This window comes from Arctopsyche grandis, chromosome 6 (assembly GCF_051622035.1).
Source record: "Arctopsyche grandis isolate Sample6627 chromosome 6, ASM5162203v2, whole genome shotgun sequence".
NCBI classification, from domain to species: Eukaryota; Metazoa; Arthropoda; class Insecta; order Trichoptera; family Hydropsychidae; genus Arctopsyche; species Arctopsyche grandis.
This window is the reverse complement of record NC_135360.1, coordinates 8,760,539-8,777,156: the sequence shown is the minus strand read 5'-3', so window position 1 is coordinate 8,777,156 and position 16,618 is coordinate 8,760,539. Positions and strand designations below refer to the sequence as shown.

At 29.4% G+C, this 16,618-nt stretch overlaps 1 protein-coding gene across 3 annotated transcripts in view; it reads left to right on the top strand.

Annotated features, from left to right (window-relative positions):
• Nucleotides 1-1,309: 1,309 nt before the first annotated feature.
• LOC143913107 (protein takeout-like) overlaps nucleotides 1,310-16,618 on the top strand; it is a 29,833-nt gene continuing 14,524 nt past the window's right edge. Inside the window, exons 1-5 of one of the 3 annotated variants that reach the window (XM_077432711.1) lie at nucleotides 1,310-1,392; nucleotides 8,101-8,352; nucleotides 14,791-14,895; nucleotides 15,240-15,329; nucleotides 15,533-15,683. In XM_077432711.1, the coding sequence (XP_077288837.1) occupies nucleotides 15,593-15,683 (91 nt within the window). In that variant the 5' untranslated portion in view covers nucleotides 1,310-1,392; nucleotides 8,101-8,352; nucleotides 14,791-14,895; nucleotides 15,240-15,329; nucleotides 15,533-15,592. Of the gene's footprint in view, nucleotides 1,393-8,100; nucleotides 8,353-14,790; nucleotides 14,896-15,239; nucleotides 15,354-15,532; nucleotides 15,684-16,618 lie in introns of those variants that run through there. The other 2 variants (XM_077432712.1, XM_077432710.1) reach the window with 2 other exon arrangements.

Below are 16,618 nucleotides of genomic sequence, written 5' to 3'. Positions count from 1 at the left end.
ATTAATGCTTAATTGATGCTAAAATTCGGAATACATGCTAATAGATGCTTAATTCGTAAAATATGCGAATAGATGCTAAAATAACAAACAAAAGTGAAATTTGCATAAAATTTATAAAATTAATAGACAATTTAGAAGGGTCTCCCTATCCATTTGCCCATTTATTATGTAAAGAAATTGAGAGGATAAAACAGAGCTTTCAGTTTACCATAGACGGTGTTTTTTCTGTCGAAACCAAGCAACTGCTTTTGTCTACTACTGTAAATAAAAGAAGACAGTTGGAGCTGTGTATCCAAAAGGCTGCTCAAAAAAGCGTCTTAAAACTAGATTCGCACTCAAGACTAAATGAGACAAATCTATTCTTCCGAACATTGAGTAAACTATTCAATCCATTTGTGGCAGGTTCAAAATCTAATATTAATGTTAAAGAAACAGTTTTGTTTTTAAGAAACCTGCCATTGTTTAATGTATTAACAGAGGTTCAATGTTTGGAAGGATATCAGCACTTTTAGACAATTAATAGTGAATACGTGAAAAAGTTAATCCACGCCGGATATATTGCTATTATTGATGGCAACAAAAATTAAATATGAAGAGTTTGGTTGTGCAGCTATAAAATCTATTTGGTGTCCCGTTAATAGTGTGGATGCTGAAAGGTATTTTACTAAATACAATATAATTGCTACCGATCGTCGCACTAATCTCAAAAAATAATCGGTAGAAATATGCTCCATGTTAAGTTTTAATCAATTTTAATTGGTATTATGTTTTTATATTCATATTTTTTGTCTTTGTATTTTTTGTAATGTAATTTTAATTTCAAAATATTTTTGAGTTTTTCTATTATTTTTAATGGTTGTGTTGTCTTTAAATTGTATATTGTATGTATATAAATTTTATTAAAATTCATCGAAATTTTTTATTATTTAAAATTAAACTCTTCATAAAAATAGATGCTAAATTGAACATTAAACGCTAAAATACAAAATGAAAATGCTAAAATTGACAAAAATTGATGCCCAAAATACGGGTCTCTACTAATTATACATAGATATTTTTCATAAGTAATCAAAATATATGCATTTATTATATTGAAAGTATAGTATTCAATTAATAAATAAAAACATATGCATATTTATACATACGTATGATTTCTTTGGCTTTCTAATCTAATGAAAATGATACATTATCATTAATGCTGTTTGTACATATTATATACACTTAAATTTTAATTTGAACATATGATATGGACATTCTTAACACTCTGTTTTAATGGCTATATATACTTTTGGAATCCGAATAGAGTGATAATGTCATTTGCTTTTGGTTCAGTCATGAACTCAGTCGTTGGACATAATAGAAAACATGATTAAATAAAGCACATATATGTATGTACAATATATGTATGTACCCTTATTAGAAAATAAACATGTACATTTTTTTTATACATTATGTCTACATGGATATTTTTACGTAAATGTTTTATGATAATCGATATACATATGTCTAATTGTAAAAAAATGTTATTGCATAATTAAATACGTAATATTATTGTAAATTTGCGTCCGTAATAATCGCTATTGTAGATGACGGAAATTCAAATGTTTATTGCACGAGGATTATTTTTTATATATTTATTTGTCGATCAAACATTGGTCTACTGCTATCGTTGTTTATGTCTGATGGTCAAAATTGCCCTTGTCAAATTTTCTGTTGACATCGGGTCAAAAACTGGAAAATATTGATTACAAATTAACGTATCGGTTGTTAATCTCAAAAGGAAAAAAAATCATTTGAGCAATGCAAAAAACGATTTGAATAAAATTTATAAAATATTTGAAAACTTTTAGTTTATTTATTTTGTCGGTAGATGTCTATGATTAAATTTTTCTTCAGTTTTCCGAAGGTGATGAACTTGAATAAACATTTTAAATACTAAAGTTCATCACCTCACTTATATGTATGCACATATGTATAATTTCTTTATTATTAAATTTCAGTATGAACTAAATTTAACCCATATCTGGTATTAAACCAATGATTATTAATTGATTTTAATTTGGGTTACATTGATAAGTTTTCGCATACAACAATATGACCTAGTTTTTTTTTTCACTACTTGTCCTTTTACGACCTGCTGTCAAAATGTTAAATGTTGATATCAAATTATCTTTTTTTTGTTTGATATCTAGAATACTTTCTAATACTGACGTATTATATTATATTATATGTATATAATTCCATTTGAAATTTTCTTTCAGTTTTTTTTTAATAAAAATGTATGTACATACACACATACATATGTATAACAATCAGAAAACCTATAGCATATAAGCGTATTCCTGATTCAATTCTTATTCATCTAATATATAATTCCGAAAGAGACTTTGTATATAAGTTTTGGTTCGTAGAATTCGTTATCGAAAAAACAAACTTTCTATGACGACGATATCGATATTAATTTCGATTCCGATTTTGATTCCAATTTCCAATTTCGATTTCAGTTCCGAATTCCGATTCCGATTCCTTTTTCAGTTCCGGTTCCCGATTCCCGTTTCAGTTCCGGTTCCCTTATATATAAAAACCATTCGTTGTGTGCGTTTAATTCATTTATCGATTTAAATAAATTTAATGAAAAAAATAAATGGATGCTTACTATTAGATAACCCATGTTTAAGAGTTTTATATAACAAATACCGAGCGAAGCCGGGTAAAACCACTAGTATAAGTAATATGTTGACAAATTCTATTCCATGAATAATTTATTGAACAAAATTATTATTATCAAAAAGTTATATACAAAACTTTACAAAGACACAATCATACTTTCTTTTATTTTGCAAAAACTGGTATTGCATATATGTATTTACTATTTGATGTATAATGACCCACATTATTGGTTAGCTTGGTGAGGAATCCTAAAATTCTTACAGAATTGAGCTTCAATATTCCCAGCTAACTCAGATACATTACATATATGCAAGAGTTTGTTCTCTTCTCTTGTGGAATGCCCCAATTTGATGGCACTTGCCACAGCATAGCTCGTTCGTTAAGCTTCTGCTTAGCGTTGAGAGGCGCCGGGTTCGATCCCTGGGCTCGAGCCTCGAATGAAAATGAATTTTTCAGAGTATGCTGTTGGTCAGACCTGGATTTGTGACTCCAGGTTGATCGTTTCCTATCAGAGTTTGCCAATTTCATCTGATTTCATTGTTGAAACGGTTCCCGGAAAAAAAAATTGGCTAAAAATCCTTCCTACCTAATATGTCACCACTATTTGAAGTATGATTGATGTACAATAAAATGTATGTACAATTCATAGATCTCTCGTTAATTTGCTAGTTTTTCAGTGTCTCGTAATTCAAAAAATGCTGCATTTGTAATTGTAATTGTAATTTGTAATTGACCAGGAAGGCGCATTAGGATTTAGCTGTAAGGCCTTCCTGGTATACATATATGTAAAAATAAATATAAAAAATAAAATGATCAAGCTCCTCAACCAGATTTCTGTTCGCATGGATTTGTTTGATCTAAAATATCTAGTTGAGGCATTGTTTAAATAATTTTAAACATTTACGATCCCAATTATTGAGATCGTAAATGTGTTCTAATATTGCATTTGTTTTCATATATTGATTTATTTGTTTCATATTTTATATTATATTTTTTTATTACCATATTTTGTTTTTGCATCCACGTTTATTCTTCAACTTTTTTATGCTTACACATAGTGACGACTTGGAGCAATTCTGTAATGTCAATATGGAAAAATTGTTAATAAATAAATACATAAATACACCACTTAACTTTCAAACCATCCAAAGTAAAACATAGTAACAAGCTCAGTGGTTAGCATATAATGCTAACAACTGAGGGGTCACGGGTTCAAATCCTGGCCCGGAGCTATATGATATATGTATGCCAAATTACCTGATTTCAGTGATATTCTATTTTTTTCACCTTTATAGTACAAATGTACAAATTTGGCCATAGGTGTCATAATGACATAATGGCACCATGATAAATATATAAAAATCAAATGAGTTACATATGTACAAGTAAAAAAAATAGACATTAATCAAGATTGAAAGCTTCTTTAAAGCTACACATTTGATTAAGTAAAATTGAGAAATCATTGATTATGTATTAATATAAAGAGATGAATCAAGTTATGGTTTGACAAATATTACTCATGTGGGTCAGAACATTTTTATGCAACTAAATAACCTATGTGTGAGTTGAACCCATAGCAAGCATATATTTACATGTGTAGGTTTAAATAAACTTAGCGGATTATGACAATATATTTACTCGAAATCTGAACCTTGTACTTGCGCATATCTTTTGACATTTGTTGTGATGAATATTTAATTTTTCAACAATTATTGTAAACAAATTTACACCACATATTTTATTACTTAACTATATTACATATGATTATTCACCTTTTTATATGCAACGTTGAATACCAGTCGTGTGTAATTGTTATATTTAAATTTGGCATTCGATATTAATCATTCAATAAAAATTAACCTTCACACACTTACTATATATGTGAAATGTGACATAACTGCAAAACATGAACATCGCATTGGTAAAATTCCCTTTTCACCGCAAGCTTGATCATCATCGAATAAAGTTTCATACGAAAAACTTGCTTTAGCGACTTTTTGACACGCTGAAAGTTTCATGACGTAACATTTCAATGGAACAATTATCCGGAGCAGGCGTTCGGCCCCAACTACCACAACATTTGACTCGAAAGAGGACAAGGATCATCAGCCAGTGAACGCACAATGTACATATAGACCTGTTGACGCAATGTGCAATTGAAATTCAGCAACAGACTGTAAAATATCTCGGTTGACAAACGTCAATTAAACAGCCATTATTATTTGTTGCGCCGCCATTTCCCAATCGTCATCGTTTATTGTCATCGAAAATGCTCGTCGTTCATCATCCGGAAAATTGCAATATTAACCCTTCCTTACCCACCTACGTGCCTCTACCTATGATAAAGGCCAGAGCCGCAACTAGGTATACTACTCAAAAGAAACATTTTTCAGATTGTTTGAGTTAACTTCGGTTGGCAAGTAATTTTAAGTGTTTTTTAGTCATCCAATCGACTTTTTGATGTGGTGGATGCTTGGGATTCTAAAAATACCGTAACCGGTATCCGATATTAATACCGGCAATACCTGAATCTACCGGTTATAAAATTTAATTAATTAATTACTTAAATCAATTATAAAATAGTGTGTAGAGTCCTTCTACATAGTGTGAAAAATAAGTATAAAATCAGTATACGAAAGGGATAATTCTAGCTTTTATATATTATATACATACATATGTATATATATATATATATATATATATATATATATATACATATATATATATATATATATATATATATATATATATATATATATATATATATAACATATATATATATATATATATATATATATATATATATATATATATATATATATATATATATATATATATATATATATATATATATATATATATATATATATAATATCGCCATTCCGTCTGTGTGTCTGTCTGTCTGAGATAGTGCTCGCCGTACTTTAATAGTCGTTACGATTCGACATACATTTGTATGTAGGTTACAGCTAAATCACTGCCAAAACGTATACAATAACAAAATAAAAAAACTTATATATATATACTGACCGCTACTAATGTTTCCGCTTAGCAGAGAATTTACCGCCATCTATTGAAAATTTATTTAATGAATGAATGAATATATTAATTTTTCTATCGGTGTTTTATGTTGTTTATATGTAGGTAGATATGTAGTTAGTTTTTACCATTTTTTTTTCATATTATATAATTAAATATGAATATTAGATTAAATATGTTTAAAAGGTGTTTGAAAAAAAATCGACCGCGTGGAACACGGGAAATTCAAGTGGAAATTCAAAAAGGGACTGACAATTTTTTTTTTTTTTTGTTTAATAAAATAATATGCCAACACCCCATGCGATGATATTTCATCGGGTACAACACTAGTTCTATAATAAGTGAGATAAAAAAATGAATTCCATTTTTCATTCAATTATTCAATTATTAAATTATACATTTTACATCTATTAAATGGGTCTACGTGACGAGCCAGAATGTTAAATGATAGAAAACACAAATATCGGAAGGCAAAGATCGAAAATCGAAAGATCTTAAGTCGAAAGATAAAAAAAAAGGTGCATGGTAAACGGTACATACTCACGTACATACTCACTTAATTTGCGCGAGCAGGGTACAACAGGAACAAGAGGAACAGGCTCTTCCTGCCGTATTCTGCGCGCGCACATTAAGTGAGTATATGTATACCGTTTACCATGCACCCTTTTTTTTTGATCTTTCGACTTAAGATCTTTTGATTTTCGATATTTGCGTTTTTTGTAATATAACATTCTGGCTCGCTATTAAATACATATGTTTACAGTCCAAGTGTTCATTCCAGTTCGTTCATAAAAATACCAGTTTGTTCATAAACAAACTTTTAGTTTTAGTTTAAGTGCTAACAGTCAAAAGCTATCTTCAAAAAGACTCACTAGGTGTCGTATGAAACGGTTGGTTGCCAAAACTTTTGAGATTTAAAACGCCAAATATTTGTAATGGAAAATCCAATGAAAAACGCAATACAACGTTGCTGTAATTCCCTTTTCTAATTATAATATATAACCACGTGGTGACCGAACACATGACCGACGAAATTTTTTTTTTAATTTAATAATAACTTAATATGCCAACACCCATGCGATGATATTTCATCGGATACAACACTAGTATTTAATATGTATCCAAATAATTATCATGTTAAAAAAATAGGTTTTCGAAAACATCGGAAAGCGACAAGGCTTCTCATTGTCACTTATAAATCAATATACATATGTATGTTTGAATTCGGAATTAGTCTCAGTTATACGTACGATATTTTCGGCATTTATTATCATTAATGTTAAATTTATGATACACTTAGCGGCTCCTTTGAATAGCAGGTCAAAAATATTGCGTCGACTCCTTATTCGCCTAATCCATACAAACTATCCGATACAATGTTTTCTTCAAATTTCAAAACAATCCAACTAGCATACAATTGAAATGATTATATTTCGGTACTACCGGTATTACTGATGGTTGCTATAACCGCTATAACCGGTTTCGGAATTACCGGTATTGGAATCCGTAGTGGATACACACATACATATGTACATATGTATTTACATCAATTCGTTTATTTACATATATACGTATCTCTTAAGTGATTCAGTATGACGTCACCTAGTCCCTTGTATCATGCTCGCGCACACATAAGTAAGGCTGTGCGACAAAAATAGGGAGATTTACATGGCACGCCACTCTTTCTATTAGACATGTATTTGGTGTTTCTTAAAATGTGACTGCAAAGGATGGATTGCGGCCAACTTTTAAAAAGCAAATTTTATGCTTTTTTAATTAGCTGTAATTTTTAATTAATTAGAGTAATTGAACTGTTTTGTTTGAAAGTTACGGATGACATTAAATTAAATGTTTTGCTAAATATTATATTTCTCGAAATGAAGAAAAGTGGATTTATGCAACTTTCAAATAAAACGGCACAATTATAAAACTGTATTCTATTTCTCATATTTTGAATTTATATAAACATTAAAAATTCGCTGTTAGTTGCTTTGTTGAGTATCTACTTATTAGTAAATTTACGAACCCGACCTATTATTTGATTTAATAATCTAATATATAATTTCGAAAGAGACTTTTTATATAACTATTGTTGGTTCGTAAATTCGTGACGTCATTTAACAAATGAATATTCAAATAAATTTAAATAAAATAAAACTATTCAAATACATTGAATAAAATGTTTACTATTAGATTGGCCTTGTTTAAGCGGTTTATATTACAAATATCGAGCAAAGCCGGGTAAAAACACTAGCATCTTATATACAGAATACTTTTTCAAGTTTTATATAAAAATGTTAATTTTCTAATTACATATGTACATATATATAATACATACGTGGATGGGTTTTCTAACTCCAGTCCTGTAACTGATATATAATAACTTTGCAGGTTTCGGCATCTTCTGAGTCTGTGGGAACAACGATGATGGCTTCTCAGTCGAGCTTAGATAATAATGATGATGCGTTCGCAATAGATTGGCAGTTCTTCTGTTTCGCAAACTTCTACGTTCATCACAGTCATTTTTCGTCTGGCAACGAGAGAAAGCAGGAAAAATTGCATGCAAACACATGATGCAACCGAAGACAGCCAAGCTGATTCATTTTCCACATATGAAAATTGATGAAATCCAGAAGCGGTCGGGTGCGTTATTCGTATCGTTCGGAATTTCCCAAATTTTTGCAATTGAAATTTATTCTAGGAAACGTTTTGGACTTGTTCCATCTTATTTACATATGTACGTATAATGACAAGAAGTAATCAACCCCAAATAAATTACCAAATCGAATATATGTACATATTTAGAACAGCACTTTCGATATAATAAAAGGTCTACTTATTTATTTATTTATTTATTTATTTATTTGGAAAATTTACAGTTTATTAAGTTACATAGATTGATAGTAAAAAAAATATAATTATGTTAAGTAAACCATTAATAATTTTCACATATAGGTAAAAAAAAGAAAAGCTCAAACATTTAAAATAAGAAAAGAGTAGGAAAATAAAGCACATGGAAATAAGGAACATGGAAAGTACACAGAATAAAATATAGCAATGTAATAAAAATAAGATAAATTGTAAAACGTAAATAGAAATTGGCAATTGATGAGTACGTAGTGATAGACGTGTAGATATCCAGAAGCATAAATATCAGCAGTTATGTGTATATGAATATAAATATACACATACATACTTGCATCCATAGAAGCGATACGGAATTACCGAGCAAACCATCACTCGTGATACCAATTGAGTTAAAATAAAATTAATAAAGCGAATTATATAGTTTTTTGGCAAGTATTTGTTCATAATATACTTTCTAGATATATACAAATGCGGAAAGAAATTGAAGGGCTCGGTGGTAAATAATGGTAATCCACATTTGTTTCTTTTAGAAATATTAATAAAATAAGTTTTTAAAAAATTGTTTACGAAAATTTGGATATAAATGGCGCTACGAGTAATCCGAGAATTTGGAACAATTTACAAAATTCTGTAGGAAAGGTCTCATCCTCTTTTTTACACGAAAAAACTTTGACATTTACACTTATTTTCTACCTAGCACCTCAATTGAGTCAATGTATGGATATTAGTATACCAACAGTTTTCTTGGCAAACTACATACATACATAGTTTGGTTGGCTAAATATATTAAAAGCGCAGACGGTTATTTAATGGATATTTTAAAATACTAATTAAACATATCGCTATTTGAAATATGTATGTCTATTTCTTTGATATTTGAAATAAGGCTTATTATCGATATTTAAAATAAGTATTTGCATTGAAGATTTTCAATAACATTTCTATTAAGAATTTTCTTATAGTACAATATATTATGTTTATATTACCTGATGTGAAATTTATACACAATGTTTCAGTCCAAGTAGTCACTCCACTTCGTTCATGATAATACTAGTTTGTTCTTACACTAACTATTGGTTTTAGTTTAATTACTAACAGTCAAAATATTTAAATATACTCACCAGGTATTGAATGTAACTTTTAACCGTCAAACCCTTTGATATGTCAAAACGTCAAATATTTAAAAGGGATATCTATGGAAGCCACATTACAACGTTGCTATAATTCCCGTTTCCACATTTTTTTTAATATTGCAACCCAGGGTAAGCATATAAAAATGCTGGGATTCTTACTACGAGTAAGTAAACCTTTCCAGAGTGCGTTGGTGCTTAGAATTCTTTATGAATCTTTAGTACGTAGCATTCTAGAATTTTCTTCCATTATATGGAATTCTACCCATATAACTCATTCATTGAAGATTGAGAGAATCCAAAAACGGTTTCTCAGATATCTTTATATGAAACGGTATGGTTATTATCCTTCGATATATCCTAGTGCATTCCTATTAGGGGCGTTAGGTTTCAACTCATTGGAGTCTCGTCGGGATATGTCACTGGGAAGGCACTTTTTTAACCTGTTGAATGGGATAATACACAATCCTCAGGTTCTCAATGAATTTAGGTTTTATGCACCTAGTAAATTCAGGGACTTGAGGAATCGTGATTTGTTTGTTCCTCCTGTGGCTCGCACAAATATGTTGGCAACGGCTCCTATATCTAGGGCGATATGTATGCTTGGCATAACGAGGAAAGACAGAAAGCGGAACACGTGGGTGAGAAATATGACAAGGGTAGTGGACATAGTGGATAGAGTGAAGAGATTGAAATGGCAATGGGCGGGTCACGTAGCTAGGAGGATGGACGAAAGGTGGACAAAAGAAGTGCTTGAATGGTACCCGAGAGAAAGCAAAAGAGTAAAAAGAAGACCGCAAGGAAGATGGGTGAACGAAATTAGGAAAATGTGTGGAATGAGATGGATGAGTGTTGCGCAAAACAGAGACGAGTGGAAGCGTGTTGGAGAGGCCTTCATCCAGCAGTGGATGGCGAATGGCTGTAAATGATGATGATGATATCTGCTTAACCGAATTGCTGGTGAAATTGACCTCTTCAATATAAATTATGCTTATCTGGTTGAGTGGTTGTTGAGGAATGCCAGTGGTTGATTTTTCCAATTATAAATGTGAATGATTGCTATTTTTTATTATTTTATGATTTTAATGATGTTGTGTTAATATTGTTATTATTATTGTTATCATGTTATTATTATTGAATGACTGGCAACGGTGACGCCTTGGAGCTCTCTGTAATGGCTAATATGTTAAATAAAATAAAATAAAATAAAAAATAAAAATATGTATGGGTATACTAGTAGAAAATACTTCGACTTATGCTCGATGATTTGTGCACGAATAAACTACATAGTTAATTTCTTTTGTGTACATTATAACTGGCCAGATTCGTTCGTATATGAACAAACTAGTTAGACCGAACGAAATGTACACTTGTAGCATTTACATTCATACATACAGACATTCCTCGATTTAACATAAGTTGCCATAAAAGTTCATGCTGTTAAGCATCGTATGCATTCACATTTGTTGTAATCAGTTTCGTGGTAAAGCGCATTATACATCGACAATTTTTATTCGAATCGCGTTTTGTGTTGTGAAACTGACAGTACTTAAATAGAAGTTCGACGAATGTGAAGAGATTTTCACCTTCAGGGTCAAATTTTTGTTTCCATTACGTAACTATTGTAAAGAGAACTTTTTCATTTAGCTTACTATGTATGTATGTATTCCATTTTCTTATTTCATTGTTTCATAAAGAGTGTATATTATTACTATATCAATGTCTACTTATGTACAAGTAAATAAAAATATGTTTACTATTAATATGTCAATGTCTACTATGCATAATTCCTACATAAAGTAACATCATCATACTAAATACAATGCATATTTTATGCAAATTCGTTTTATGTACATTTAAAGTGTAGTTAATATATTTTTTTTCATATAATAGTTAATAATTAGCCTCAGAAGTGTCAAAAATGCATTGTGTTGCTAAGCAATGTTAATTTGTTTATTTATTTGATCTATTACGGGGATTCGGTGGCACGCGGCCCATTAAACGACACTTTATTACTACATAATATTATATTTTGAGCGTGCAGGTGTAATTCGCCACAAGGATAATGGTTCGTTCACACATCACAATCCTCGAGGTCGCCATAGTGACACCACAAGTGTGAAATTGTTCCGAATGCAAACTGCACGGTGTGAATTGTCGCGGTTCTTCCGCAACTCAAATCTCATTAACAATGCAGTGCGTGAAGCTTTTAACTCGAAAAACAGATAACTGGACCATATTTTTAGTGGAAAACACAAGTTTCTTCTGCACACTTCATTTGCTGAATATTGTTTTTATGCATGAAATCTCTTACTTATAATAATACTAGAAAAATTTGGTATATAAAATCAAAAACGCTCATTCGAAACATCATAAAAAGAAACTTCGCGAAAAATTATTATACCTTTAGTTTTATTATGAGTTTTCCTCTTCTGTTTATTTACTAGCGGAATTTTTATACCCGTAGTTTATTCAATGCTTAACGCTAAAAACATGTTTGTTTTCTAGTGCAAAATACTGGTCGGAATTTCGCTTGTTTACTAGAGATTTTCAAGTACGAAATGTACATATGTATGTACCCAGGCCCGGCCCGAGGGTATATACATACATAGCATCCCTAGGCAGATTGGTTCCAGCGAAAGTTATTGAAATTTTATGTCGATTAAAAATATATTAAGAAAAAAACATCTAATTAAGTTTACAATGTTTATTCATTATATGTATAAAAAGGAATAAAATAAAAATTCGGCAATGAAGACATTAAATTTATATTCAACAATGAATTGAAGAATTGTATAGACTGACATTTCTTCATTCGAATATGATTGGTTAAGATATTTAAATTCGTGAAGTAAATCCATCCTTGATATATGTATATACATATTATATACATATATCAGTTTCATTGGTATTTTATATAAAATACAATTCCAAATTGTACTGAAGACAGTTTATTTTTTTACAAGCTTTATTAGCGAGTCGTTGATATTTGACAGTTAACTCCTGCGTTCCTCGTAAATTATAATATTATACAATCAGTATTGTTACTTCGAGTTGAATATAAAATGTTTTATAAATTTAAAGAAAGTCAATTTATATATTTTTATTTTTTAAATTTAATAATAAAAAAAAAGAAAAATGGGGGGGCTTCGGAGCGCCCTTTGTCTATGGCGCCCCTAGACACATGCCTAGTCTGCTGCACCTTTGAACCGGCCCTGTATGTACCTACATATATGTATATATTTTTTTTGCATTACAAAAAAATGTTGTAAATTTTTTTATACATATGTATATGTATGTAATATACGATCATTTTGTTTTATATTTAGCTCCGAATAATAAAAGGTTTTGATTAAAAAATCCCATAAACTATTTGAATCTCTAATACTCATCACCTCACCTTATTTATAATCCTCAATATTGGACTATTTTAATGTGTCGTTTATGAAATAGTCGTTAGAAACGTTTGAAATGAACTCCGGAAATAAATTTTGGTGCATTTGAAATGCGTCTGTATATAAAAAGAAAATTATGTGCAGTTTTTTACATATTCAAAATCAACTAATCCTTTAATGAATTTATAGGCGAATACATGTATTTATGCAACTTAAATATAAATAGAGCAAATGCAACTAAAATATAAATATGTTGTGTATCTAATGTACATATTTATTCATCGCATATTTGGCTATTTTAACCAGTTTATTATTTATAATATTTTCCAGCATTATGTGCATATACATATGCTATGCAATGTATAAAGCTCATTGCTTTTTATTATTATGATTTTAGAATAATTTTTCATGTTTGCGTGTAAATTAGCATTAACAAGAGGATGTGACGACCATTCCATAGAATTTATATACATACATATATTTAAATATTTTAGTATTTTTTTTGTGTAAACTTCCAAAAGGAAATAATTGTATTTGCTTTTAATGTTTGTCAATGTCGCACGTGATTCTGAAAAATTGTCAACCAAACAAAACCGATTTTTTTTTGCAGTTCTGTGTGACCGCTCGAAAAAAAAACGCTTTATCTTTCAGCACCAGTTGTCAGATTTTCAATAAAAAATAAAAAAAAAACCGAATTCATTTCCTGCGAGCAATGTACTTATCTATGTATGTAAAATGTTGTGATGATTTGCCCTTCGTTTGACTTTTGGGCTTGACGTTTCGTAATTCGTTGACAGCGTAGCATTTCGTTGAAGTTTAAGTTAACCTTGAAGTGAATTTTCCATGAAGTTTAAATATTTATCAGTTAGCTTTTATTTTAACAATGGGCGTGAAACTGTGACGTGCGAAGAAATCTCGGAAAGACTAATTCATGTATTATTCGATTACTTACAACCAATATTCTAAATGCTAAAACAATATCAATATTCATATGTTATGTCAAAATTGCTCTATTGTGTAATGCAAATATTTGTTAACATTTTTATTCGCATTTGTGTATAATATAATACTGTGTGATTTAAATAAAATAGAAGGCCATTCTATTATTTATCTATTTACTCATATTGAATATGAAGTTGAATGTCATGGCATATGTAAATGTTTCCTTAAAATCATGCATTTCCAGTTGTTTTCATTTAAGCTTTGTAGTTTGAATTTTAATTATTTATTCAATAGAAATGCAGTTCTATTCTTTTGTTTTTTAACTATTATATGTATTTATCTAATGAAAAAAATTGTTCCATTGTTTCTTAAATGAAATATATTTAAAAAAATAATTTTAATAATATAATTTTACTAAATGTTTCTTAATATACATATGTATATTGCTAAAACTATAACTAAGTTAATTAAACATTACTCCTATAATATCTTTGTATATAGAACATTAATAAATTAAATTTAGTACGTAGACAAAGTTACACATGCAAGATTACGATGCGCTATTTCGTTTTTTTTTTTAAGGTTTTATGTAAACTGTGTATTGTAAAGCTAGTATGTGGGCATCGTATTATATAATCCGTGAACCAAATGCATGTATAATCTAATCTGTGCAATATTGCAATATATTTTTTTGATTGTACTTATTATTATTTGGTTGTTTTTAATATCTTTTATTGTTATTGCAGATTTCACACCTGTTTTATGACGAAATTTAACAATACATATATCAACACCGTTTGGATCTGAACTACTTATAAAACAGCTTTACATAAATAACACTCCACATACTGGTAGGTTCAATGAAAATGAAAATTGTCCAATATATTTAGGTAATGCATACATATCTACATACATACTTACATGTATTTTATATGACATAATATAATGACTCGTTTCTGTACATTATTTTGTATTACACTGGGAATATAAGGATTAAATACCTAACCTTTAATGGAAGTAGTAATTTTTCGTATATTATACACATACTTACTAGTGTTACATATTTTATATTATGTCCAAACTTTGATTGTTTTGATTCATCAAATCTTTCTGTCACTTTTATTGTATGTTAATACTTGTTGATATTTGATGTTTTAAGGGTTGTTATTTTAGGGATTTTTTTTATTATTTTCAGAGTAAAAAAAGAGGGGAACAATTTGGCCGCTAGTATAAATGTTGAGTGATTCAGGTTGTTGCTTTCACTCGTTCGTGCAGTGCTCGATCAGTAAGACCAGTCAATCAACTAACAGTAACGCGACCCCTAAAATAATATGATAAAAAATAATACAACTTGCATATAAAATATCTTGAAAAAAAAACAAATTTTTATGATTTTATTTAATATAATTTAAATTCATTTTAACGTTTGTATAAAATGTATGCATGATCTACTTCTGTTATTAACAATATCTTTATTCTAAATTTCAGTTATAAATAGTCAGTGGAACGTTTTAAACTAAGTGAAAAACTTTTTATTATAAATTGAAAATGTCTCATCTACGAAGAGGTGTTCTACACTTTGTGCTATGTTGTATTTTGGTGATAGTTGAAGCTGAAAATGTCGTTGAAACAACAAAATGTAAGTTTTTTCAAATATATACATTTTAATTTAACAATATCGTTGTCTTACTTTGAAAAGGTTCTAACTAACAGTTAGAACAGGTGGAGTAAAAACCCTTTCCAAATAAGGTTAATATATAATTTATGAGCCGTTATATTTAAAAGTGGCGCAAGTCCAATTTTCAGTTCCAAAAACACTATTTCTGTTTGACTTCATTCACCAATTGTTATCACTTCTTTTAATTCGATATATCCAGAATCTCGAAAAAGCAGAATAAACGTATTGTAGACCACCGGTATTTTTTAATATTGTTAAACTCAAAACATATTTCATGTTTTGCAAAATATTTCTCGAAATGAAGAAAAGTGAACTTATGCTACTTTCAAATATAACGGCTCATATATAGGATTAGTAATTCAATTCAATCAAATTTCCAAATATTGTATTTTTAATAAGGAATTAAAAAAGAAAACACTTTCATTGAATTAGACCGCTAAATCCCGCAAGTACCTTACATATGTACATACATTCATATGTGTTTTTTTTATTTTAAATTCTTACTCAAAATGAAAATTTGCATAATTGTGCGACCGTGTTTCAAAACTAGTCATTATACATATGTACATCTCATGACGAAATTTTAACATTGTACTAAGGACTGTTTGCGTAAACACTCTTTCCGAGATACAAAAGTCGAATTTGATCAGCACTTTTTTGTGGATGAAATCCTTTGAATGATTTATTTACATATTAGCAGTTACACTAAAGTGATTTATCACACCGGTGATGGTATACTTTATCTGCTACATTTCACAATGACTTTTAATGCAATGGATTATATTAAGATCTGTAAATATTTTATCATTTCGTCACAAAGGGCTATGAATATATTAAATATACATAAACATTCCATTTAAAGGCGAACCGTGTTTAAGAATCATACGACAAACATT